General features: G+C 38.3%; 2 protein-coding genes across 2 annotated transcripts in view; both read left to right on the forward strand.

The window, feature by feature from the left end:
• LOC147865959 (membrane steroid-binding protein 1-like) overlaps nucleotides 1-27969 on the forward strand; it is a 62552-nt gene that overhangs the window by 3776 nt on the left and 30807 nt on the right. The window lies entirely within an intron of this gene.
• Nucleotides 762-27949, forward strand: LOC147865960 (myosin-9-like). The gene is made up of 39 exons (XM_087316295.1): nucleotides 762-1057; nucleotides 2943-3071; nucleotides 3160-3303; nucleotides 3578-3723; nucleotides 3803-3959; nucleotides 4098-4156; nucleotides 13712-13868; nucleotides 13947-14096; nucleotides 14184-14320; nucleotides 14407-14553; nucleotides 14663-14764; nucleotides 15439-15496; nucleotides 15591-15692; nucleotides 15870-15907; nucleotides 16780-16906; nucleotides 16988-17161; nucleotides 17561-17692; nucleotides 17771-17880; nucleotides 17991-18051; nucleotides 21463-21640; nucleotides 21758-21963; nucleotides 22057-22176; nucleotides 22450-22548; nucleotides 22991-23221; nucleotides 23459-23598; nucleotides 23670-23784; nucleotides 23893-23940; nucleotides 24475-24555; nucleotides 24703-24873; nucleotides 24950-25105; nucleotides 25231-25434; nucleotides 25532-25678; nucleotides 25768-25838; nucleotides 25932-26031; nucleotides 26112-26168; nucleotides 26628-26684; nucleotides 26776-26856; nucleotides 27007-27089; nucleotides 27177-27949. Exons 1-39 carry the CDS (start codon nucleotides 1055-1057, stop codon nucleotides 27298-27300), a joined length of 4602 nt encoding a protein of 1533 aa, XP_087172421.1. The 5' UTR covers nucleotides 762-1054; the 3' UTR covers nucleotides 27301-27949.

Genomic DNA, 27969 nt, shown 5'->3' on the forward strand with positions numbered 1-27969 from the left:
AATGTTGTCGAAAAGAGACTTTAGTGTGTCTATCTTTCAAAAAACATATGCTCGAACACCTCTTCATAACCCTCTCATTCATCCATCAAGTCATATCTATCCGAAACTTGCAAAACATGTCATATAAAAACTTCCAAGGTGATAACATCTTGAACCAATTAGTTCCTCACCACCATCGATTAAACGTCTTGAACTGATTCGTCCCTCGCCACCATTAATTGCAACATCCCACTAGCCTTGCACAAGTCGAAGTCAGGCACACTACGACGTGGATCCCGACCACATGCACATAACTCACTGCATATGTAAGTGCCGGAATGTGATGTGAAGAATGAACATGCCAAACTCCAGTCACAAATGTGGCTTCAGATGCTCATGTTTTGCGACGCACAACACACAAAGGCACACACACACACACACACACACACACACACATCCATAGTACGTAATATACTCTAATGCATCGGCAAACATTCATTTCCGTATGAATGAAAACGAATGCGTAGGTTATCAAAACAATCTTATGGTTTTTTTTACACTTTTTACCTTACTTCTAGGCTGTTTACCATACTCGACGGATTGAAACATTCTCGAAGGCGAATGCACGTATGGTTCATACTATGCACACATCCATCATCAAAATCAAGATTCATAATAATGTCTGAAAGACCCAAAAAAATGAATATAAATTTTTTTTTCTCTCTCTCTCTCTCTCTCTCTCTCTTTGTTTTTGTTGCTTTTGTTGTAAAGCCTTCTCTCTCTCTCTCTCTCTCTCTCTCTCATTTCCTTCATTCATTCCACTTCCTGTTTATTTTATTTTGTTGCCCTTCTTCTTCCGTCGTCTAACCCTAATTTCCTCGTTCGATCCTTCGATCGATCGATCGATCGATCGCACACCTCAGATCCGCTCTCGCAGTATCACGCGGCGAATTCTTCATCGACACGAGTCTCTCCCCCTCTTTCGTCCTCTCCCCCCTGCTTCAGAGAGCTTTAATGGGAGCTCGCTGCCAGTTTTAGCTGTCGATTACTCCTTTTCGCAATCCTCCCCCCAGAAATGGTGCGTCTTTGATCATTTCTTCCATTTTGATTTCTCGTCGACTTCGTCTTTTGTTCTGTTTACACATCATGCACACATCTCTCGTTGCTTTCATTGACTAAGACCTGTAAAGTTGTTACTGAGGTGAAGAAAACGTTTGAGCTGATTCAAATTTCTCTCTTTTGTAATTTCTGGTAATTGTTGATGGTGAAATGCAACAACGTGTTGATCTGCAGATCATATGTATGTATGTTTTGTTTGTAAATCTGTAAATGTTGAGGATATGATTTGAACTGCAGGTCGCAAGATGCATAAGAAATGGTAATTGTTTTTGATGAATGCAAAGTTTGATCTGCATGGCATATACAGCTTGCTTGTGGCTTGTTAAGTTGTAACTGTGTGCGTTTGTGGAAATGCTTTGATTTTCAGGCTGTCTAGCTATAAAAGCATTGTAACTAACTTTTCCACGTCTAATTGTTGATGAATGCAACAGTTTGACCTGCAGATCATATATAACTTTTTTGCTTGTGGTTTTTTAAGTCGTGTCCTGAAACTGTTGAGGAAATCTGTTGAATATCAAGTTGTATAGCTATTAAAGCAATGTAACTATCATTTTTGCACCTAGTTGTTGATGAATACAGTAGTCTGATCTGCAGATGAATGTATATCGTGAGAAATTGCTATCATCTGATTTATTGTAACCCCTTGCTAAGGTCATGGTAGGGAACCCACTAGTGAAACCTTTGATTGATTTCTGGCATTAGGAGTGATGGAGCTACAGAAACTCATGACAGTTCTTTATTGATGAGCTGTTGTGGTTGTATGATTGTCTGTCAACAACCTCTGTGTGTGTGTCGAGTTCTAGCAAGGTCATGGTAGAGAACCCACTAGTGAAACCTTTGATTGATTTCTGGCATTAGGAGTGATGGAGCTACAGAAACTCATGACAGTTCTTTATTGATGAGCTGTTGTGGTTGTATGATTGTCTGTCAACAACCTCTGTGTGTGTGTCGAGTTCTAGCAAGGTCATGGTAGAGAACCCACTAGTGAAACCTTTGATTGATTTCTGGCATTAGGAGTGATGGAGCTACAGAAACTCATGACAGTTCTTTATTGATGAGCTGTTGTGGTTGTATGATTGTCTGTCAACAACCTCTGTGTGTGTGTCGAGTTCTAGCAAGGACAAATCAAACTCAAATTTCTAAATCCTCTTTGTTTCGTGGGTTTTCTGGCATTTTCATTGCTTTGGTATTGAGTCTCTTTTATGAAGTACACATGACCTTGCAAGAGTTAAATGATTCTGAATATACATAGACTCATGTCTATACATATATATATATATATATGTATGAATGTGGTTGCATGCACATAAATACACATATATACCCATTTATATCTTCTGTGTACATACATACATACATACATACATGCGCTACAATCGTGGACGCCATTTTGATTGTAGAACAATGAGTTACTATAAGTATGTGTCTGGGTGCACATGCCATATGTTTTACATGTGTCAAATAATGTGGTTTATGGATTGTCTGGAAATCATGCAATGGAAGTCACTATAGTCAAAAGAACTGGGACTTGCATTTTTTCATTGAGGCAATCATTTGACACATCTGTTATGCTATTTAGGATACTGAGCAGCATATTCATGGGCCTTCATTTGATTGCTTCTAGTTTGAGGTTATTGTGTTTGTATTTTTCAATTTGTAGTTATCTTTTGTGAGTTCACCATGAGGTTCCTTGCCAGCGATAAATTGTACCACTAAAAAAGTGCAGACTGCACAGCTTGAGCAATGAAAATGTGCTTCTTGCATACATATGAATATGTTTTTTGTTTTCATTTTTTGGGTTTTGGATATTTTAGTTGTTTCATTTAAAGATTTGTTCTTCACAGGCCAATGACAAAAGTATAACTGTTGGATCTCAAGTATGGGTGGAGGATAGTGAGTTGGCTTGGTTAGATGCTGAAGTGTTGGAAATCAATGGCAATGAGTTGAAAACAAAGACATCAACAGGAAAAGTGGTTAGTAGGCACATTTTAGGAAAATAGTCTTAAGGCACTTGGGAGCTAGGTTGCAGTTAAAACTATATTTAATGTCTCGAAATTTCAGGTTGTTACCAATGTGGCCGATGTTCACCCAAAAGATCCAGATGCACAACCTGGGGGAGTTGATGACATGACAAAATTGGCTTATTTACATGAGCCAGGTGTTTTATACAACCTTGCCACCAGATACGAACTCAATGATATCTATGTGAGCTTCTCTTGGGGCTATAATACTCTCTTACATCTAGATCTGATGAAATTACATTATGATATGTATAAAGACTTGTTTTGGTCAGTGTATTGTTTTAATTTTGAGCTAGCTGTCCTCTCACGCTTATATATAAAATCCATTAAAATGCTCAACAATCACATTGCATAATGCATCCATTCTGTTTTTTTTTTCCATGTTCGGAATATGGATCTGCATCTTAGTTTTGGCTTGTTTTTCAATTCAACAAGTTCTAACCAATTTCATTTGGCAGACATATACAGGGAACATCCTGATTGCAGTCAATCCATTCACCAAGCTTCCACACTTATATGATGTTCATATGATGGAGCAATATAGAGGAGCTACTTTTGGTGAATTAAGTCCACATGTATTTGCAATTGCAGATACAGCTTATAGGCAAGTGCATGTACTGTTTTGGTTGAAACAATGTCGATGTTTGCCTTGTGCGATTCTTATGAGCAAATTGAAAAAGCAGAGCTATGACTAATGAAGGAAAAAGTCAGTCCATTCTTGTGAGCGGAGAGAGTGGAGCTGGAAAGACAGAGACCACAAAACTGTTGATGCAATACATTGCTTTCATGGGTGGCCGAGCAATGTCTGATGGTAGAACAGTTGAACAGCAAGTTTTGGAAGTAATAAGAACCTCATTTCATAATCTTATTAACATTTAAGAGGATTCGTGCAGATTTATTATTCTAGTACTGCCCTGTTATGTAGACATTCATGGCTCTTTTATCATATCTGACTGATGCATTGACACCTTGTTGTAGTCAAATCCACTTCTTGAAGCTTTTGGTAATGCAAAAACGGTCAGAAACGACAATTCAAGGTAATCACTTTGCTGAGATATTTATGTTTTTCAATGTTGGTATGTGGTGCTTCATTTAAGTCAGTTTTATCTACATTAATGGGTTTACTATTGCTTATTTTTTGCATGTCCTACTCTCCTGGGTCTGATATACTATTTTTGCATGGTGAATTGGATGTGAACCCAAATAAATAAATAAATAAAGATATTAATGTCTTTAAAGAGGCCAAATGTCCTAAGAGACAACCCACACCTTTTACAATCATGATATGTCATCAAAACACAGTGAGCTAAAATATAGCTGCAGATTTATCTAGTAAGTAAATAAAATGTTACCCTAGTAGTGGGTACTGAAAAGAACTATCAAAGAGCTGTGTGATACAACATGCAACTTGAGAGTTTGGTAATGTGAGAGCATCCTTATTGATCTTTGAAGGTTGTCTCATAGGCCAAATGGAGCACCCCAGAATGTCTTGCATTGGTCTCTGCTTCATTTTAAGTGTCTGCCTTATCAAAGGACCATAGAAAGAAAGATATATTAGGAGGCCAAAATGGCCATAAGACCAAACAAGAGATTACATCTTAAGTGTTGACTCGTCTTTTAGAACAACAAATCAAAATAAAATAAATATTACTCAGTAAATATAAAAGTAAATAAGATAAAAAAGAGATGAAAGAATCTGGTTTCGCACATGTGGGGTTCTCAAATTAGAAAGAAAGAAAGATATATTAACGTCTTTTAAGAGGCCAAAATGACCTATAAGACCAAACAAGAGATTACATCTCAAGTGTTGTCTCGTCTTTGAGAACAACAAATGAAAATAAAATAAATATTACTCCCTAAATATAAAAGTAAATAAGATAAACAGAGATGAGGGAATCTAGTTTTCGGCACATGTGAGATTCTCAAGTTAGAATATAAACTTCTGTCTTCGAAAGATCTCTAGCATAGGTTGATCCAGAGTGGAAAGGTCTTTTAGAGAGATCCAAAAGCAAGTGATGGATTGGATCTGGCCGAAGTATATGCCTGAGAGCCAATACCCAACAACTGGTAGGGCATTTTTGAAGGCAGCACGAGGATTAGGGTTTAGGTAAAAAACAGAGAGGGAAAGAGTCTGAGTGAGAGACAAAGGGAGAGAGAGAGATGCACGCTGTCTTGGGTACGAAGAGTGTATCTCTTTTTTGGTTTTTAGATATTATGTATATACAAGTCAAAAGTGTGCTACGAGTGTGTTCACACTCGTGCACTAAAGGTATGATGGCCCTTTATTCCCAACAACCTCCCAGCTAAAGACAATATGCTGTGAGAAGAAAAAAGAAGAAGAAAGTCAGCTAAGTCCAAGTATGTACAAAGCTGAACTACATACATCTATCCAACTCCCATCATCTGTCGGCAATGAGCAAATCGCTCAGCTGGAAGAACCTTCAAGAGAAGATCTGCAGGATTATTATTTGTATGTACTTTGACAAGCTCAATGTTCTTGCTGTCAAGTACATCTCTTATGAAGTGATACTTCACCTCTATGTGCTTCGTCTTTGCATGAAAGACGGGATTCCGAGCTAGCATGATAGCACTCTGGCTGTCACAATGAAGAATAGGTAGCTCTGTAATGCCAAGATCTCTCACTAGATATTAAAGCCATAAAGCCTCTCTGCATGCCTCAGTGGCAGCAACATACTCTGGCTTTGTAGTAGACAATGCAACACACTTCTGCAGTCTGGAGATCCAAGAGACCGCTCCTCCTGTGAAAGTAAACACATACCCAGAAGTAGACTTCCTGCAGTCTGCGTGACCAGCATAGTCCGCATCTGTAAAACCAACGGCAGATGCCTTTTGCTTTTGAAAGCAAATACCCAAGTCCTTTGTGCCTTTGAGGTATCTCATAATACCTTTCACCGCTTCCCAATGCTTTTTCCTGGGATTTGCCATGTACCTACTAACCACTCCCACTGCAAAGGCAATATCAGGGCGTGTAGCAACCATCGCATATATCAAACTGCCAACGGCTGAAGCATATCGAACCTTAGCCATTTCAGCCTTCTCATCATCAGATGTAGGGCTGTCTTCTGCACTGAGTTTCAAATATAGAGGCAATGGAACCCCAATTGTTTCCCCCCCGCCATATTGAAACGCTGCGAAACCTTAGAGATATACTCCTGCTGAGATAGAAAGAGTACCCCTTTCGACCGGTTTCGGAGTATTCGTATGCCAAGGATGTGGTTTGCATCACCAAGATCCTTCATATCAAAGCTGCCATGAAGGCTTTTCTTCAATGAATCCAAGGCATGAATATCCTTGCCAGCAATCAACATATCATCAACATACAAAACCAAGATAATCAGGCTGCCATCTCCTGCCTTCTTGGTGTACAAGCAGTGGTCTACTTGACTTCTACGAAAACCTTGAGACTGCATAAATGCATCAAATTTATGATACCATTCTCTTGGTGCTTGTTTCAACCCATACAAACTCCTTTTGAGCTTACAAACCATATTCTCTTTGCCTTTAGCCACACAACCTTCAGGCTGCTGCATATATATGTCTTCATGCAGATCGCCACGTAAAAAGGCAGTCTTCACAATCATCTGTATGAGCTCTATATCTTCAGCTGCAACTAAACCCAAAATGATTCTTAATGTAGTCATCTTGACTACAGGTGAGAAGATCTCATCAAAATCAACTCCATATTCCTGCTTGTATCCTTTTGCAACCAATCTTGCTTTGTACTTTGGCGAGGAATCAGAAATGACCTTCATTTTATAAACCCAGTTGCATGGAAGTGTTTTCTGCCCTTTAGGCAACTGCACCAAATCCCAAGTGTCATTTTTCTCAAGAGATTCCATCTCTGACAACATGGCTTTATACCATTTCTTGGCGTCCTGTCTGTCCATTGCTTCCTTGAAGCAAGTCGGTTCGCCACAATCAGTTACCATGACATAATCAGCCACACTGTTTGCATCAAGAACAAATCTGTCAGGTTGTCTAGTAACTCTAGACGATCTCCTAACCCAATGCTCATTGTTTGGTAGCTGTTGAGCCTGCAAATCATCATTTTTAACTTGCTGTCCAGGCATTTCAGTCTGCAAATCAGCATTAACAGCTTGCTGTTCTAACTGTTCCTGCACATTTGGTGGCTCATCATTATTGGCAAACGCTGGCTGATCATTTCCAACCTCATTTTCTGCATTTGCAGGCAAGTTTACAGCAGGTGTTTGCTGCTGTACTAACTCAAGTGGGGAAGACTTCAGCGAAAGAGACTTTTTATGAGATGTTTGTACATGCTTACCATAAATGCAATGATCACAATGTTCAAAATCAGCATAACGAAGACATGGCAAGTAACCCAAACGAGACAATACTTTCATAGCAGTTTCACTCATGTGTCCCAACCGGCCATGCCACAAAGAAACACTAGGTTGCTCGGTTATGGCAACAACATGGTCACTCACACTAGATACATGGAGAAGATACAAAGTATCACTTTTACTACCCTTGGCAATAACTCTAGATCCCTTACAAATCTTCCATTTCCCATCACCAAAGGTTGTGTGAAATCCATCATCATCTAGCTGTCCTGTGCTAATCAAGCTCTTCTTGAGCTGAGGTACATGCCGTACATACTGAAGTGTGAAAGCAGAACCATGCTGAAACTGTAATTGCATAGTGCCAATACCTGCAATTTCACATGCATAGTTGTCCCCAAGATAGGCAACACCATGTCGACCTCCTGTGTAATCTGGAAACCACTCGCGATGAGGGGTGACGTGAAAAGAAGCACCGGAATCGAGTATCTAAGTGTGCATGTCACCATCCATATCTGCAAGTAAAACATGTTCTCTATGGCATGATGAAACAAAGAGTAGATCATTTCCACTACCACTATCATGAGTGACTACATTCACCTCTTCAATTTTAGTATTGCCTTCCCTCGGTTGAATGTCTCTCTTTTCTTCTATGAAATCATCTATCTTCTTGCCCTTTCCTTTCTCTTTCTTCCATTTGAAACAATCACGTTTAAAGTGACTCTTTTTGCCATAGTGATGGCATTCTACATCTTTACCACGTGATTTATTATGGCCATAACTATCAGATTTGCCTCTTTGTTGTGACTTACCCCTCATATGCAACACACTAGAGGACTTATTGGATGCATTCTTTTGCTGACTCATCTCTTCCATGAGTAGAGAACTCTCTACATCGGCATAAAGAAGCATCGCATTTGAATTGCTCATAGCAGTCCTGAAAGTATCCCAACTTTCTAGCAAGGTGCAAAGTAAAAACGTGGCCTTAAAACTCATCATCAATGATGAATTTCAAGGCAACCAACTGGCTGAAAATGGAAATGAACTCACTCAGGTGAGTTGACATGGGTGTGCCCTCTGTCATGCGCAAATCCATAAGTTTCTTAAGCCAATAAACTTTGCTAGCTGTCGTCTTCTGGGCATACAATTCCGCTAGTCTAGTCCATATAGAATAGGCACAGTTCAAACCTTCAAATATTAAATAGCAAGGCATCAGAAATCGACAACTCAATAGTCGAGCGTGCAAGCTCAGGTCCATATTTGTAGGCTTTACCCCTTTGACTTTAATAGGCTTTGCATGCTTCTTCTGTAGCAACATGTTGTAACACTGCTTTTTCCAAACCGCAAAGGTATGTGCACCCTCAAGTTTCTTGATGTGCATAAGGTGGCTACTATCACTGCTGATAGTCATGGTTTCTTAGCCCAAACGGAGGACCAAACCTGCTTTGTAGAAAACCCTAAACTTTGCTCTGATACCAGTTTGAAGGCAACACCAGTTTCTTGATGTGCATAAGGTGGCTACTATCACTGCTGATAGTCATGGTTTCTTAGCCCAAACGGAGGACCAAACCTGCTTTGTAGAAAACCCTAAACTTTGCTCTGATACCAGTTTGAAGGCAACACAAGGATTAGGGTTTAGGTCAAAAACAGAGAGGAAAAGAGTCTGAGTGAGAGACAAAGGGAGAGAGAGATGCATGCTGTCTTGGGTACGAAGAGTGTACCTCTTTTTTGGTTTTTAGATATTATGTATATACAAGTCAAAAGTGTTCTACGAGTGCGTTCACACTTGTGCACTAGTAAAAGGCACGATGACCCTTTATTCCCAACAATTTTTTCTCGGAAGTCAGATGGGTCTTATAGGCAATTTAGTGGTGAGCAAGATGTTACTGTGACACATGACATGTTGCAAGCCTGGAGCAAGTCTCAAACTACCTCTACCCCTTGACAGGCATTAGTCTCTGTTACCTCTCATGTAGTGTTCCGAATGATGGAACTCTGGGAAATTCCCAAAGGTGGTAGGCGAATTTATAAGATGAGTGATTGAAGTGTCTACCTTCTGAGCTGGGGGCTTCTTGGGCATGGTGTGGATGTGATCATTGTGTTTGAAAATCCAGGAGAACTTTGCAAGTGAAACAGATGCTGGTTCAAAAAAGAAAGATATATTAATTTCTTTTAAGACCAATCAAGAGGTTACATCCTAAGTGTTGTCTCGTCTTTGAGAACAACAAATCAAATCAAAGTAGTGTTAATACTAAGTAATCATAACAGTAAATAAGATAAAAAGAGGCTAAAGAAATTTGTTATCGGCACATGTAAGTTTCTTAAGTCAGATATATTGTAACTTTAGCATAGGTCGATCTCTAGAATGGAGGGGTCTCTAAAGCGAGGGAAGCACCTGCGATGACGGGAAATAAGGCCTTTATTTGTCGACAACAAGGGTGGTGAGATCGTGGTCCATTGGGCCGGGGCTTACATGCATGACTGATTGCTATTGCCTGATCTATTATAACACCTTTGTTATGTTCTGGTTGGGAGCCCATTTTTGTAGCCCTTGATTGACTTGTAGTATCAGTAGGAGTGATGGGGCTAAAGAAAGTTGTGATTCTTTGTGGATGAGCTTGTGTGGCTGTATTATTGTCTGTCAAAAACTTTTCTTTGTGTCTCTTAAGTTCTAGCAAGAAAAGTCCCAAGCACCATTGGTCCTCATATTCCATTACCTTGCGTAGTGGGCCAAAGCCTTTTTTAAAGAGGCAATGGTATCTTCCTCTTATTTCATAAAAGACACTACAGTGACGAACACATTGTTCTTTGGATTCCACTCGGTGCCGACACAATTGGCAATTCTTTCTTCTAGAGGTATTCATGTATATCTGCCTACCTCAATTTGTAACTGATGTGATTATCGCAGCCTGCCCTATTACATTGCCCATCGTATAGGATAAATGTTCATCCATATAAGGTGGCCAGTTATGTGTGTAAAAAGTAGCTTGTAGTGGGCCATCTTCGTACCAAGTGATATTTTGGGGCTGATCCATGTTATCTTGTTTTCCAAGATAAGAATATCAGTTTGGATCACTCTATTCTTTTCCACTTTGGTCATGTTTAGATGGGGACAGTCCAAACTATATTGGAATGGGGTAACACATTTATACTTATGTTGTGTGACTTGAAGCAGTGTTGCATTTCAGTATACCAGCAATGAGTATCTCCATGTTCAGCCAGTTTTCTTGATGACGTAAGTGCCAACCTTGAGTACCTTCCTTTAGGGAGCTCCCATAGACGTTAAGGTCACTGATCGGAATAATGGCTCAGTAATTATAGGGGCTGCTTTGCTCCTTATCATGCGGGCAATCAAGCCATATAGTTTAGCTAAGTAATGGCTAATCTTAGTTGTTCTATAATTGCTTTGCATCATGGGGTCTCCACTCTTGAGGATTGGCATGATGTTACCAAAAATAGAATTAACTTTTACAAGAATGGTTCTAATTCATCATTTTCCTGGAAAGTATCTAACAAGCAAGATCCGGATCGACTACGAACAACAGGATTGAAAAACGATTTCAAAATCCCCGCAGACTCCTGCGATAAGATCTTATTCAAATCTGAGGGGGGTGGGTCGGTGTTCCGTCCCAAGCGGGAAGCTTTTTACAAATTGTCTTCATTCCCGTTCTGTATAAATAAAAAGCCGTCTCTTTATGGTACATCCGGGTTAGATTGTCACGGAGGCGGGGGAGACCCTCCCATCCTACAAATTTATTCACAAATGAGGAATGCTTTAATATATCGACTCAATCGATTTCTTTTGATCGATGAGGAATCAAATCCGATTTCTATTGGGACAAGAATTCTTGGTATTAAGAATAGCGAGAAATCTGGTAAAAGATTTCCATTGAAAATGAGAGAGAACTACACACTTATTTTATATGACTATTTCTGTGGATTAGCTAGCAAATATCTCTTCTGGATGAAATATCGGTTGGGTGGCTGGGCGGGGAGCGGGGAATCCACTGGTGTAACAAGAATTGCAATTGAAGAAAGATTATTGGAATGGAAAGATAACATAGAGCGTGGATACAATCGGAGATTCGTCTTTCTCCTCTATTGGGAGAGTATCTTTAAAACTAAAGTATGACTTAGATAAATCGATTTGCGGTGTATCAAAAACGAGAAGCGAACTACTAGGTAGTGTTGGTACTAGTATCAACAAAATGGTATGTTCTGTCCATCTAGTAGGAAAACCTTTACACATGGCTCTATTAAAGATGTGTGCTAGCAATGGGAGCAAGATGTCACGGGCATAGATAAAATGCTGACCAACCAATCCATCCTGATCCCGAGCCTTCCCAATTGTAACCGATCAATGGCATTTCTTACATTTTGTGTAGTAAAAAAGGTGGATTCATGTGAGTATGAGCCATGTGGGTGGGTTTAGTGGAGGCTGCCCTAGGATATCATATAGAACCTTAGCATATTCATGCCACACCTAAGGTGAGGTCACTTGTGGTAGGTTGCCTCTCATTAAACATTTTCCATGCCCTTTTACTTTCTTAGAAATAAGCTATACAAATAATCTTCAAATTTAGCTAAATATAGTCTCTTCTTCTCCCTCACGAGGCATTAGAACGTTGCTCTTGCTTGTGTGTATGTATAAATACCCTGAGTTACTTCACGTTACAAGCATCTCCTTGTATCACGACATTCCTCAACATGCCAACTATTTTGTATGACTACCAAATTTGGGGCATTGGCCATTGTGTGAGGAAAGGCATTTAAGCTACAGGGCACATTGTATGTGCAAATTGCCACTTAGCATAGAAACAGGTAGATGTGGATGCTTCATAATCTGTTCTTCCCGATACCAGATTTGAATTGCTAAATGCAATGAACTCGACAATTCCATCTTGTGCTTCCATTTTTCTTCTCAAAGCGTAGATATGCATCCCTTGTGCTTCCATCTTTCTTCTCAAAGTGTAGATATGCACGATCTGCTGCTAAACCAACAGGTCTACCTGAGATAGTGAAGGCTTGTATTTCAGGTATAAGAGATGGAGATCCCACTAGGTAGTCGACTGTGGTTGCACCTCCTTTTGGGTTCAACATGTCAAAGCATCTGATCCAGGCCATTGCGAATTGGGCTTGTCACTTAAGACCAATCTGTTCTGCCTTAACTTCTCCATAAACAGCCTCGTTAGTGTCAAACGTAGGTTTTTGTTCATCCTTTGTTCATACTTGAAGTTTCATAATAGTATTATGTCTCCCATAGTAGCAAAACTTATGATATGATCATATAATGGTAGATATGGTGATTCACTGAGATGTGCAAACCTTGAGTAGGTAGGTGGAAATTAGCAAATTGCAATATATAGTTCCTGAAGATCCCCTCTTTTGATTTGTGCCCACATATAACGTGTATCTACATTTTGATGCACAATATGCACTCTATCATGTGGCTCCTTTGTGTAAAACACAACCACTCCTCCTGAACCTCTAGTGCATCCTGGTGTAGAGGAGAAAGAAACAAGCTACTCAGGATTGGAGCAGAAGATAGAGAGCCTATGGATGGACAGGAGAAGGTTAGCTAGTATTTACAACCAATGACATTACAGTAGATCCATTGGAGGTTCTCTATCAATTTAATCATATTTATTTTGGTTTACTGTGATGCAATATTTTAAGATGTAATCTATATTTTAAGAGGCCATTTTGGCATCTTAAAAGACTTTAATGCGTCTTTTTTTCTTTCTATGTTGGTCATGTTGTGAAGTGAAGATTCATCCATGGGTTCATATGAGATTGGCATCTAAACACGTCAAACGGCAATAACGCCTGAGTGATAGAAGATCAGCTCTGGTGTTTGGTAAATCCAGAAATTCATGGAAGTAGTGGACTCCTAATTTCTACATTGCTCATGTTGAAATGAGACCTCATGGATTGCATAACAAGATGTAATTTCTTTTTGCAAGACCCTGTAAAATCCAGATTATCCATGTATTTGTTTTTACTAATACATTATCTTACCAGCGAAGTGATACAAAATCATTAGATGAGGAAGGTTAGGGGGGTGGTGATGACCATGAGATAAAGGAGAAGCAGGAAATCCAATATTCATTATGCTACGTTTTTCCGCAGTATATATTGTGTCTAAACGCCACATATGTCAAATTTTTGTTATGTTTTGGACATGCACAAAATAATTTTATCGATTGCTCTTTTTACAATCAAAACTTTATACATGCTTTAGATCTGACATTATTGATTTTGTACATTATGCAGTCGATTTGGAAAATTTGTGGAGCTTCAGTTTGATCGAAGTGGAAGAATATCAGGAGCTGCTGTTCGCACTTATCTCCTCGAAAGGTCACGTGTTGTGCAGATTTCTGATCCTGAACGGAATTATCATTGCTTTTATCAATTATGTGCATCAACTGAGGTATTATAAAAATAACCTGATGTAATAAGCTGTCTTCGGAGCACTTTTAGTTATATCCACTATGCTTTGTTTGTACAGGATGCTGAAAAATACAAGTTGAAAGATCCTAAACACTTTCATTATCTCAATCAAAGCAATTGCTATGAATTGGCACGCACTAGCAATAGCCGGGAGTATACATTGACAAGGAGAGCTATGGACGTAGTGGGTATAAGTTTAGAAGAACAGGTAAATTTTATATCTCCAATGGTGTCTAGACCATTTCCTTGTGCAGCAGCCACTTGTATTGTAATTCCAATTCTGGTAATTGTGTAGGAGGCTATCTTCCGTGTAGTGGCTGCAATTCTTCATTTAGGGAATATTGAATTTGTCCAAGGGAAGGAAGCTGACTCATCTGTACCAAAGGATGACAATTCTCAATTCCATTTAGAAACAGCTGCTGAGCTATTTATGTCTGCACTATTCATGCATTTTTAATGTTGAAATGCTTAATAATGCAAAACAATCCACTTAAAAACATTTTGTGGATCAATTTTAGGTGTGATCCTGGTGGACTATTGGATGCTCTTACCACACGAATAATAGTAACACGAGATGAAAACATTACAAAAACACTTGATCCACTTGCAGCTACAATAAATCGAGACACATTAGCAAAAACTGTCTATTCACGACTGTTTGACTGGTATTTGAACATATAAACCTGCTACCCTTTTCTTGTTTTGACAGATAACATGGATGGTTTGACTTTTCTGACAGATAGTAATTTCCTTTTCTTATTTTTCTAATTACAGGCTTGTTGATAAAGTGAATAAATCCATTGGTCAAGATCCCAACTCAAAGACATTGATTGGTGTGCTCGATATTTATGGATTTGAGAGCTTCAAGTTCAACAGGTGTTATTGAGCTCCTTGTGTGTTTGTTATGACACATGAGCTTGGTTTGTCTATACATGCAAGTATATTTTTTAAAAATTTGTCAATAAGCAAAGCATGAGGTATAATAATCAGTGCAAATGGATGTTTAGATGTTGATGTCTCCAAAATGCTTGGTTCTTTGTAGCTGATATCTGGTCACCTGGTTTGAATTTGATGCTTGGGATTTTCTATACTATGTAGTGCCAATGGAAACCCTAAGTCAGCATGAGGGACACATTATTTAGTCAGTAGACAAAGTGTGTCAGAGTACCCTAGCTTATACTGGATTAATTGGCCAGTAGACTATGTGTGTCAGTTTTACTAGTAGATGAGGATCAATAATATCATGTGGATGATGTCTAGATGCACGTCGTGTTGTAGTATGAACCTGAGGACATTATATTCTATATAGTTCCAACGAAAAGTCCAAATGGGACAGAGTGGATGATGCATGTCCGAATTAACCAGCTTATTCTTGATTATTGTGCACCATCTTTGCTTATTATGCATCACAGGATCTAGATATAATGTATAAATCAGTCTGTGGCATTATCTGAATTCCCGAGCCTTTTGAGCAATATACAAGAACTTTGCCATCTCCATCATGTTTTAACCATGAAGCATCTAAGACTATATTGTTATATCATTTACAGCTTTGAACAATTCTGCATCAATCTTACGAATGAGAAACTGCAACAACATTTCAACCAGGTTTTTTCAAAGTTCTGTTATATAGTTTCTTTAATTTGAGTCTCTTTGTCAATTACGTATGGGGTTTGAATGCATCTATGCTATATTTCAACAGCATGTATTCAAGATGGAACAAGAAGAATACACAAAGGAGGAAATTGACTGGAGCTACATTGAATTTGTGGATAATCAAGATGTCTTGGATATGATAGAGAAAGTATAAAATTTGAACGTCGTTTGGGTGAATTTTGTCTATCCCATGCTTTGATCAATGCGATTATATCTGTTTCCTAGGCGATCCTTGTAAACCAGCAGATAATTTTATATTGATGTCCAGATTATGAACCTTCTGAATAACTTGTTTATTGCTTCCTCATCCTATTGCTTTTTACAGAAACCACGGGGGATTATCTCTATCCTAGATGAAGCATGGTAAGGACCTCAAACCTGAGTAATGATTGTCGTAGCGCTGCTACTGTATCGTGAGATTCTAAGAATAATCTGTGAACTGGCTGCGTGCCAGGTATACCGGTTTTGTTTTCATGTTCAAAATTTGGCTTCTCATACCTTTGTTTTAGAGCATAAATATGTTTGACTAAGTTGGAACAAATATTTCCAATATTTTCATACTACGATGTCTACATTATCAATGAAGCATTGGATAAATTAATGGATGAAGGCTTTTTGAGTCATTATGTTTGCCATTGTCTTTCAGCAGTGGAAGTTTTCAGATAGCTGAGAGGAGATACTATGGAATATGCTGATTTAATTTACTTTTGCAATCTGCAAAATTTGTCATTGCCTAAGTTTGAGATTGTCTTTTGGGGAGGCTTTCTGTTACAGAGATGCAAAAATCAATATTGATAAAAGTTTTCCAAGAATATTTATATAGGTCGTCTACAATACAGCTTTACAATAAGAAAGTTTCTTTACCCCTAGCATATTTTCCAAAAAAGATAAGTTAGGAGCATTCCTTTATTTTTAATTACAGCAGTAATGCTCATCTAGGTTTAACACTGTAATTGAGTATGTTTTATGAACTATAGAAATTTAAAATAACAAGTAGATATGTAAAATATAATAAAGGTATTTATTCTGATCATGTATTTGATGCACATTTCTTGAGGGGCCTTTGATCTTGTATTGCTCTGGAATGTTGTGTCATGAATAATTTCAACTTTCAATGCTGAACACTGCATGTTAAAGAATAGAGGTTCAATTGATGTATTCTGTAAATTATTAAATAGACGTTCAATAAGCCCATTTTTGCTGATGTTGACTGGTGATCTCTGCTGTTTTTGCAGCATGTTCCCAAAAGCCACCCATGAAACATTTGCCAATAAGCTTTTTGAAACATTCAAGAATCACAAAAGATTTACCAAGCCAAAACTTTCTCGTACAGATTTCATCATCTCTCATTATGCTGGTGAGGTAAGGATACTTTACTGGTATTTTTGTGTCATTCTACTATTTGTATCCATACAATATTTTATTATCTTTATTCTTTTACAGGTCACATATAAGGCAGATTTATTTCTTGACAAAAATAAGGATTATGTTGTTGCTGAGCACGAGGCATTGCTGGGATCCTCAAGATGCCCATTTGTTGGAAATCTTTTCCCCCCATCTCCTGAAGAACCATCCAAATCTTCATACAAATTTTCTTCAATTGGTACTCGGTTCAAGGTTTGAACAATGCTGATGCCATTGAATTATATTGATACAAATTGTGAAGTGCCTACTATATATAAAATGGAATAAAATGAGGTTCTGATCACTGTCAGATTGTGTCTGGTGAATCCCATCTGTTCCAACATGGGTGCCACTGTCAGATTGTGTCAGGGGGATACCATTGAACAATTTGCCTTGTTCCAACATGGGTGCCACTTTGCGCATACCCCATTTAAACCACTATCACAATCTCATCTTCAACATATTTCTGTGCAATAAGAAACATGATCCATACATACTATATTACTAGGCTATTTCAATTGGGATTATCTATATTGGCATTCTTGTTTAGAGCGGGAAAATGTCAATTTGTTTGGTTCTTTTTTAACTCTCAGATGGTTTCTGTGTTTCCAGCAACAATTAATATCTCTAATGGAGACACTCAACTCAACACAGCCCCACTACATTCGTTGTGTGAAGCCAAATGCATACAATAAGCCGGGGCGTTTTGAGAACTCAAATGTTCTTCAGCAGCTCAGATGTGGGGTATGTGCCAAAAATATACTACAGTTGAGAAAAGTATTTGACATAAGGAACTAAGATGTGTATATTCTTCTTGTTCAGGGAGTACTTGAAGCTGTACGTATTAGCTGTGCAGGTTATCCTACAAGAAGGACGTTCGATGAATTTATTGATCGATTTAGTCTCCTAGCTCCTGAGTTGCAGGAAGGAAGGTAATATTATTTCTGTACTGTGTCCAAAAGTTGAGTCAGAAGCCTGCTCCAAACTTCTATAATTTATGATGAGAAAAACAAACCGAAGCACATCCATTCTCTCAATGCAGTTATGATGAAAAGGCTGCTATCGAATTGATTTTCAAGAAGGCGAATTTGCATAGCTATCAGGTAAAACTTTGACTCAGATTTTTTTTTTTGCTTTGAAGCTGTATGTAAACAAATTAACAAGACATAGGGATACAATTTAGCCCATTAAGAGGAAGCAGATTTGCATAGAGGATTAAATGATGCCTGCAATATGCTAGAGACATTATAAGTATTATCTTGTGCGAGGTGAAAGATGTATTTTCTGCCTTGGGTTTATCATGGTATACCTTTTCTCTAAGAAAAAAAGGAAGAAAGAGATATATTAATGTCTTTTAAGAGGCCAAGATGGCCTATAAGACCAAACAAGAGATAATATCGTAAGTGTTGTCTCGTCTTTGAGAACAACAAATCAAAAAAATAAGTAAATAATACTCCATAAATATAAAAGTATATAAGATAAAAAGAGACGAGGGAGTCTTCTCAAGTTAGATATATTGTAGCTTTTGTCTTCGAAAGATCTCTAGCATAGGTTGATCCAGAATGGAAATGTCTCCGAAACGAGGGAAGCACCTAGGATGGCGGGAGATAATGGCTTTTATCTGTTGATGACAAGGGTGTCGAGGTCATGGTCCATGGGACTGGGGCCTACGTGCACGGAAAATTGCTATTGTAACCCCTTCGTTATGTCCTGGTCGGGAGCCCATTTGTGTATCCCATGATTGACTTGTAGCATTAGTAGGAGTGATGGGGATAAAGAAAGTTGTGATTGTTCTTTGTGGATGAGCTTGTGTGGCAGTATTCTTCAACAATTTTTCCCGATGTCTCTTCAGCTCTAGCAAGAGAAGTCCTAGGCACTGTTGGTTCTCATATTCCATTACCTTGCGTAGTGGGCCAAAGCCTTGTTTAAAGAGGCAATGGTATCTCCCACTGATTTCATAAAAGAGACTACAGTGTCTAAACATAGTTTTCTTCGGATTCCACTACTTGATGACACAATTGGCAAATTCTTTCTTCTAGAGGTAGTCGTGTATATCTGCCTACCTCAATCTGTAACTGATGTGATGAAGTTCGCAGCTGCCCTATCACACTACGCAGCGCATAGGATAGAAGTATCAAGAGCATGTGTTCTTGATGTGTACCTGTATTCAAAATAGAGTGCCACTAATATGACAAAAGTCTACTTACAGAATAAATATAGATTAGTTAACAATATGGCTATTGTGATCCCCAATGTTGCAGGAATGAAATATTTGTATTAAGGAGTTTAATAAAAACATTGCTTGAAGCAACTGCAAAATAATTTATGTAAGTCAATTACTTTTGTTTTTGTTGATTAAATGAAATTAGAAACCTACATTAATGTCTTTTAAGAGGTCAGAGTGGGCGATAAGACAAAACAAGGGATTTCATCTATAATGGTTTTTTGTCTTTGAGAACACCAACCAAAATAAATATAACTTAAGGTACGAAGGAATCTAGATATCTAAGAGCTTAAGATTTTAAGCTTTGAAGTGAGCTCGAAGACGTAGATCTTTGAAGTGGGCTTGACTGAAAGACTTTTCTTTGAAAAATTTCCAACATGGGCTTGAAGATGTAGATCTTTGAAGTGAGGGAGGCACCATCTGTGATCCTCAATGCTTGGGCCTATTTTTTTAGGCCAATGCAGTGTCTGTGCGCAGGATCTCAATGCCAATAATCACTTTGTTTGATCAGACTCCTGTGGGATGCAGCAGAGGGGAATCATCTGCAATGGGAGAGAACTGAATGAGCAAAGCTGTGTGCAGGTAGAAGGCCCATGGATAAAGTAAAGGCTTGGTTCTCATAATTCTACTCTGCAGAGAAGAGTTGGTGTTACAAGTGTATGAAACAAGCACAATATTGTTAGTGGTTCTTAGAACTGGATATGTGCACATTGTCTTTCAAGGGTTAAATATCCATGAGAAAGTCAAATCCAGGCAGCCTCATGTAGGGAGAACCGAGTCCTTTTAAATGTTACTCCTACATATGTGCGGGTTGTAATATGCAACCTTTTCCTCTCCCAAAAAGAAATTAGTGTTGATCTTGTTACCGATGCATGACTGGTGTTGAGCACCAGCACTTCTGTTTTATCAAGACTGACCTGACCCAATAGGGTATATGCCGGCTACTCCACGGAATTTAGATCTCTTTATATGCCCTTCAAAGATTCACAGATCAACACAATGTCATTGGTAAACCACCCAGTCTCCTAATGCAATTAGATATCTTATTTACATAATGACCAAAGAGAGTGGGTGACTGTGGGCATCCTTGTTTTATTCCAAATTCCGACAACACAATAGGAGTACATAATTTTCCTAACTCTGATTCATGTTATGCATTGATTCCCATGACACATCTACTGGGACTCCAAGGGCTTTTAGTTTGTACATGAGTTGAGTATGCGGTGCAATGTCAAAGGTTTTCCAGAAATCCAGAAAGCAACAATAGGTTCTCCTGTAACTGCGTCTGATTCAGATGCTTCATCGGCAGTCTCTTCAAGGGAAGTGGAGGAAAGAATGCAGACTTGCCTCACTTCTTGGTGACACTTGTAGTTTCCTCGACTGATCTCCAGATATATTACATGGTGGTAGGTAGTCCCGAAGTGGTTTATTATGTCTGGCTTTTTGCAATGTCTGATTCAGATACTTCATCTGTTGTTTCTTCAAGGGAAGCAGAGGAAAGAGTAAGGGAGGAAAGAGTGAGGCTTTCCTCACCTCTCGGTGATATGCATAGTTTCTTTGACTGGGCTTGTCAGAAAAGTAATATAATGGTTCATTGTGCATGGCTTTTAACAGCATCTGGTTCAGAAACTTCATCTGCAGCACTTGTATATTTTACTTTTCTGATATCCATAGAATTTGACCACACATCAATTCCAATGAAAATTTTGAACACCGTATATAAATCCCTGTTTTGAAAGAAAATATTGACATTATCTGTTTAAAGGCTACACATGTGGGTCCCAACCAGGACATTGCAAAGGGGTTACATATTATCACCCTTTTCATTGACAGATAAGTGCCATTATCTCCTGCCATGATAGGTGCTTCCCTTGCTTTGGAGATCTCTCCATTTTGGATCAATCTATGTTATAGATCTTTCAAAGACAAACATTAGAAATTGATCTCACTTGAGAATCTTACAGATATAATAATATACAGGATTCGTTAATGACTTTTATTTTTATTTACTTATTTATTTTGTTACATTAATTTTCGTTTGTTGTCCTCAAAGAGGAGCCAACATTTTAAAATGCAATCTCTTGTTTGGTCTTAGTTCATTTTAGTTTCTTAAAAGACAGTAATACATATTTTTTCCTCTCCCACTCCAGTTTATCACCATTAAACAAACATTCATTATGTTGAATATAAAGATAAGCATAAGTTACTCTGCTTTATAGGTTGAAATACAGGGTTGTAATGAAGCATTATCCAAGATTTGAACTGGAGCTTATGTTTGGAGTGTATTCAGATAGGTAAAACGAAGGTCTTTCTTAGAGCTGGTCAGATGGCAGAGCTAGATGCAAGAAGAGCAGAAGTTTTAGGGAATGCCGTCAAAGTGATTCAGCGAAGAGTTCGCACTTTCCTTGCACAGAGGGAATTCAAAGCTTTGCGTAGAGCTGCTATTCGTGTGCAGGCACAATGGCGAGGTAAGATGTATTATTTAGTAGGATGTTTATGGATTTTCATTTACTATATATCAATTCGGTGATCTTATTGCAAGATTTAGTCTGAGCATATATATTTTAACTGATTTTGATTATTAGGTAACCTTGCTCGCAAGCAATATGAACAAATCAGGAGGGAAGCTGCAGCTGTCCAAATTCAGAGATATGTACGCGGTTGGCAAGCACGCAAATCTTACCAGAAGGTTCAATCAGCTGTCATTATCATTCAGGCATGTGTACGTGGAATGTGTGCTCGTAAAGAGTTCAAATTTAGGCGGCAAACCCAAGCAGCTATTAAAATCCAGGTTTTCTTTATATGAATAATGGTGTTAAACTTGACGTTGGAGATTTAATTGTAATGGAAAAATTGATTTATGTCATATTTTCTGAAAATCCAGACTTGCTGGAGGAGATATAAGGCTCATTCTGATTATGTTAAGCTGAAGAAAGCAGGGCTTACCCTTCAATGTATATGGAGGGGGAGGATTGCTAGGAAAGAACTTAGGAAACTCAAAATGGTAAATTTTGAATCATTGAAACCTAAATTCATTTGAGTTAGTTAGGCTGGATGTCTTGTTTTAAGGCAAGGGATATACTGATGATATTAAAACATGGGGCTATTTCTAGTGATTTTGGCTAGTTATGCGGTGTACTTTGTCTCTGATTTGTAACTTCTCCTGGGCAACCTGTAGAACTTGTAACAAGTTTGTTTTAAGTAGTAGGCTTGAACCTAACCATTCTTTTAATGCCTAGGATTGAGTAGGTTTTATAACATCTGAGAGTTTTCGCAGGCTGCAAAAGAGACAGGTGCACTACAAGAAGCAAAGACAAAGCTTGAGAAACGTTGCGAGGAACTTACATGGCGGCTGCAATTGGAAAAGAGACTACGAGTAAGTTCGCAAGCCCCTTGCCCTTGTAATAATTTCCATGATAATGTTTTTGCTATTCATGGCATCGGAAATTTTGTTCTTGTATCACTTTATGTCTAATATATTATATTATGCTATTCTACTAGGTTTGTGGTATCATGTTAAGTATGAGCCAACAGTTTCAATGAACTTTGAAGTGCAATTCCCTGAACTAATACATTTGAAATTGGAAAGGAATATAAGTCCATGACTGAAAACAAATGCTCCATAAGTGTATCATAATGAACTGTATGAGAAACCTTTATAACAAGGATACATAACTAAAAAATGCTGAACATATTTGCATTCTTTTATGGATATGGATTAAAAAAAGGAACTTTGCAAATCTTAAAAATTTAAAAGCCCTGTATAGTTTAGACGGATGTGATTCTTTGCTTTTTCTTGCTCACATTGACATCTGCAGACTGACCTGGAGGAAGCAAAGGCACTAGAGTTGTCAAAGTTTCAGACAACATTAAATGAGATGCAGGCCCAATTAGAAGCAGCAAATACACTTTTGGCTAAAGAGAGGGAGTTTAGCAAGCAAGCGGCAGATCAAGCTGTTTCAACAATGAAAGAAATAGAAGTGATAAAAGTATCAGAAGTGAGCAACGTGAGGGTTGAGAAACTTGAAGCTGAAAATGAAAGCTTGAAGGTAATATTCCCATTGCAAATTGTTTATGGTTGTGTTTAGAAGTAGCAGATATTTATGGTTGTCAATAGCTGCGTTGAGATGATAATATGCTGTTGTACTTCTTGATGGTGGTGGTTAATAAATAAGATAAAGTCTAGAGGTGTTATTACTAGGAACGTTTAGGATTTCAGTCAGATAAAAATGAATTATTATATCTGGTTTCTCATCCTCAATGTGCTTTTTCTTTGTTGAAATCAGGAAGTGATAAGTTCTTTAGAGAAACGAGCAGCTATCTATGAGCAAAAACTTCTGGAGGCAGAAAAAGATATTGAACAGAAGGCCAAGACTATACAAGAGTCTGGAACCAAGTTAGAACAATTGCAGGAGGCAATGCAAAGGTCTTACCTGTGTTGCATCATTTACATAATTATAACAATTAGCCATCTCTTATGCTGTCACACTGGTGCAGATTGGAAGAGAAACTGTCAAATATGGAATCTGAGAATCAAGTCCTTAGGCAGCAAACTCTTGTTATATCACCAGCTAAAGGCCTGAGCAATCGGTTCAAAAGCACAGTACTGCAGGTGAGGGACTTTGCATATTTCATTTTAAATATTAAATCATGTCGCTTTGATTTGTCTTTAATGATATTGACAAGTTGCTAATTAGAATGCCATGTTTTATCAATACAGCGGAGCTCAGAAAGTGGTTTACTTTCAAATGGTGATGTCAGAGCATCTGTAAGTAATTTACCTTTTTCCTGGTCTGTAATTGAGTTGCACATTTATGTTAAGCTTGATATATTCTATGCTTCTTCATATTGAACATATAATAATCACATTGAGTGAATTAGTAAGAAACGAAGATGTATATAAGCCAGACTTGAGATATGATATGGCTCCTCCATATTGTCCTACAGTTGGGTGGATGTCAGCAAGGATATCGTGAGTGTAGACCTGTTTGCTATAGCATCATAGTGGGCTCCCCATACTATCCTTCACACACATTTTTCTTGCACGTTAACTCTGGGATCTAAATTCTTCGTTTGTGGAGGCACTATCATACATCATGAATAGACAATTATGTTTGTACTGTGTACTGAGGTAGTTCCCCAGGGCTGATATACATGCAATAAACTTGTCGATATTCAAACATAAGTTGTATGAAACATAACTGTCTTGTTGCTTCAGTTTATTGTCTAGATAGACCCCTGCATATGTTATGCAGCCATTTTACTTTGGAAATTTTGATAGTGATAATCTCTACTACACCAGGAATCTCCACCTGTCACCCCTGTAAAGGAGCAGCCTGAAGTAGAACGGCAGCAGAAGGTTCTTACAGCAGATAGACAGCAGGTAATTAACATCTACCTCTTTCAAACACAATTACAACAGAATGCAGTTTTTTTGTGTGAATATGTAGGGTCACAACATTGAAGGTCATTAGTCAAGATATCAGAACCTGGTTGCGTTTTATTTTACCTTTTCTCCCCGTATTTTCAGGAAAATCTTGAAGCACTATTGAAGTGTGTCAGTCAAGATGTGGGTTTCAGTCAGGAGAGGCCTATTGCAGCATGTATTATTTACAAATGTTTACTTCAGTGGCGTTCTTTTGAAGCAGAGAGAACTAGTGTTTTTGATCGAATTGTACAGACTATTGGGACAGCAATTGAGGTATGACTTTGAAGAGGTTCTTAGATTCAGTTATGCTTGTGCAGTACATTTACTTGTGGGGTTGGTTTTTCTACAGAGCCAGGACAATAATGATATACTTTCGTATTGGCTATCAAACACATCAATGCTTCTTTTCCTTCTCCAGCGCACTTTGAAAGCAAGTGGCACAGGAGGCTTTTCTCAGCAGAGACGCAGGACACCTTCATCTAGTCTTTTTGGGAGGATGGCTCAGGTAAATATCTCCCAGAAACCTAGTTACACTGATTTGTTGACAAGAAGGAACTATAGATATAGAAACTGGCCTCATGCCAATACGATGTAATATCACATTGGTTTACTGACATGGGTATTTCTCAGGGCTTCCGATCCTCACCTTCAGGGGGGCTGTCATTTGCTAATGGCGGCATTATAGGTGGGCTAGATTCATCACGGCAAGTGGAAGCAAAATATCCCGCGTTGTTGTTCAAACAGCAACTTACTGCATATGTAGAGAAGATCTATGGAATGATTCGAGATAATCTAAAGAAAGAAATAACACCTTTGCTTGCGCTTTGCATTCAGGTTTGCAGATGTTGAACTGGTTGATAATGTCGTAAAAGTTTACTTGCTGATTTAGCAGAAGATGATTCACATACTGACATGCTAACTGTCCGTCCAGGCTCCTAGAACTTCAAGAGCAACACTAGGAAAAGCTGCTTCGAGGTCTGTGCATGCCAGCAGTGCTTCACAACAAATTCTGAGCAGTCATTGGCACAGTATTATCAAAAACCTCAGTAGCTTGCTAAGCATCATGCGTGCCAATAATGTACAAAAAAGACATATTCCAACTCTCTGTTGCCCTGAATTTTCCTTTTTTAAGATATCTGAACTTACATTCCCAAACACATGTCTCAGGTGCCAGCATTCTTGATGAGGAAAGTTTTCACTCAGATATTTTCTTATATTAATGTTCAGCTTTTCAACAGGCATGTACCAATACAAATTCTGTTTTTACTGCACGTTGCATTGTATAGCTCCATTTCTGCTTCCCGAGGTGATAGATTTGTTTTGTGTTCCAGTCTTTTATTGCGAAGAGAGTGCTGCTCATTCAGTAATGGGGAATATGTCAAGGCCGGTTTAGCAGAATTAGAGCAATGGGTATGCGATGCCACGGAAGAGGTAAATTGAAAAATATGCGTTTTCAAATATTATTTTGCTATGTGAATGTCAGTTCATTGCATCCTCCATTTATTTTGCAGTATGCTGGAACATCCTGGGATGAGCTAAAACACATAAGGCAGGCTGTAGGATTTCTGGTAATTTTCTTAAGGCTTTTGTCTGCCAACGGTGGGTTCAGTTTTATTTAGGGAATAACTCTGAAATATACCCTAATTTCCAAAAAACCCCTTTGAATTTTTCTAATTTCCAAAATATCCCTTGATAAATCCCCTCTCGAGCAATTAAAATTTGAGAAGTTATGCAGTCACTTCATCTGCTTTTCATCAATTATATCAGCTTTTTGAGCAACTGTTATGGTCAGTTCATCCTCTTTTTGTTCTTTGAGGCGTTACCAAGGGCATTATGGGAAATAAGGCAATCTTAGGGCCGTTTATGAGATAAGGGGTTTTATGGTTTAAGTTTAAAACCCATCTACTCTTTTTAGCGTCCATATTGTACAATGCTCTGGGCATTTTGGGTGTCTACTCTCTGAATGAACTTTTATACATATCTGCCCTTGATCTATGATGAGCTTATTACATGATAATTTTTGACAGGTTATACACCAGAAGCCTAAAAAAACACTGGATGAGATAACCCGTGATCTTTGTCCTGTACGTACAAGTGTAAAACTTGCATGTCAATTTTAAGTTTTTTTTTGCAAAGTGTTATCTTATAATTGGCTGTATATGCTCATTGATGTAGGTTCTAAGCATACAACAACTTTATCGCATAAGCACTATGTATTGGGATGATAAATATGGAACCCACAGTGTTTCTTCTGAGGTGAGTGAATTTATGCAATTGAACATAACATATTCTAGTTGATGGTGTGCTTGTCTGATCATTTATGTTTAAATGAGTCTTCGGAGTCTAGAAGATGTGAGTCTTTCTCCTCTGGGCTGATTTAATGCTTGATGTGAGTTTTTCTTCCAGGTTATTGCGAATATGAAAGTTTTGATGGCAGAAGATGCAAACAATCCAATGAGCAATTCTTTTCTACTGGATGATGATTCGAGGTTGGTTTGATTTTTAAAACTTTGTTTAAAAATAGCAGTTTTGTAGGAAACAAGTCACATTATCAACACCCTTTTCTGGATTTGCAGCATTCCATTTTCTGTTGATGACATATCAAAATCCATGCCAGAGTCAGATCTATCTGATGTGGATCCTCCTGCCATTCTTCGAGAAAATCCCGGTTTCTTCTTCTTGCAACCCCAAGCAACATGATAGATTCACCACTACAAGAATCAGACCAATCTGACACTGCAATAGATACCTGTTGCATTGTTTGCTGTAAGATGGTTGTAAAATAGCTGGAAAATGTATATATGGTCATATAGGCTCAATTATTCTTTGTGCCTCGGATTGATCTCCGATGGACAAGATCAATGGATGCTATTGGTTTCTATGTTATTGTGTTGATTTGATTGATCGGCTTTTGACAAAGATGCAAGCAGGAGCATTGGCAAGGTCATATTTAAGGATCATGTACAAATGGCGAGCCGAAAAAAGCTATATGGTTTTCTCTGAAGGCCTAGTTGGTGCTAGAAGCAAACATTTTGCATTTTGTATATTTTGCTGGGAAAGGTATTCCAGATTACATCTGTACAGATAGATAGCCATTCCATCACTCATTGATGATACATGTGGCAGAAAAGATTTTGATCTATTTTTTATCCTCCCCAAGGTGACGCATATTCCAATAACCCAGATCTTTACTCCCATTTCTGGGCAAAGCTTTGAATTCCCATTAAAGCCTCGTTTGCCCTGTATGCTAACTTTGGGTGGTTCTTGCTTAAAGAAACATTCTTTGCCATTCCAAGTACTCAAATTATATTATTCATGAATAAAAATTTGTTCTAATTAGTTTGCTGAATCAATTGTTTTTGCCCCTTG

Source organism: Azolla caroliniana, unplaced genomic scaffold (genome assembly GCF_043228905.1).
Source record: "Azolla caroliniana isolate FFs.n. ecotype wild unplaced genomic scaffold, voAzoCaro1.0.p SCAF_3, whole genome shotgun sequence".
In the NCBI taxonomy this organism is placed as follows: domain Eukaryota; kingdom Viridiplantae; phylum Streptophyta; class Polypodiopsida; order Salviniales; family Salviniaceae; genus Azolla; species Azolla caroliniana.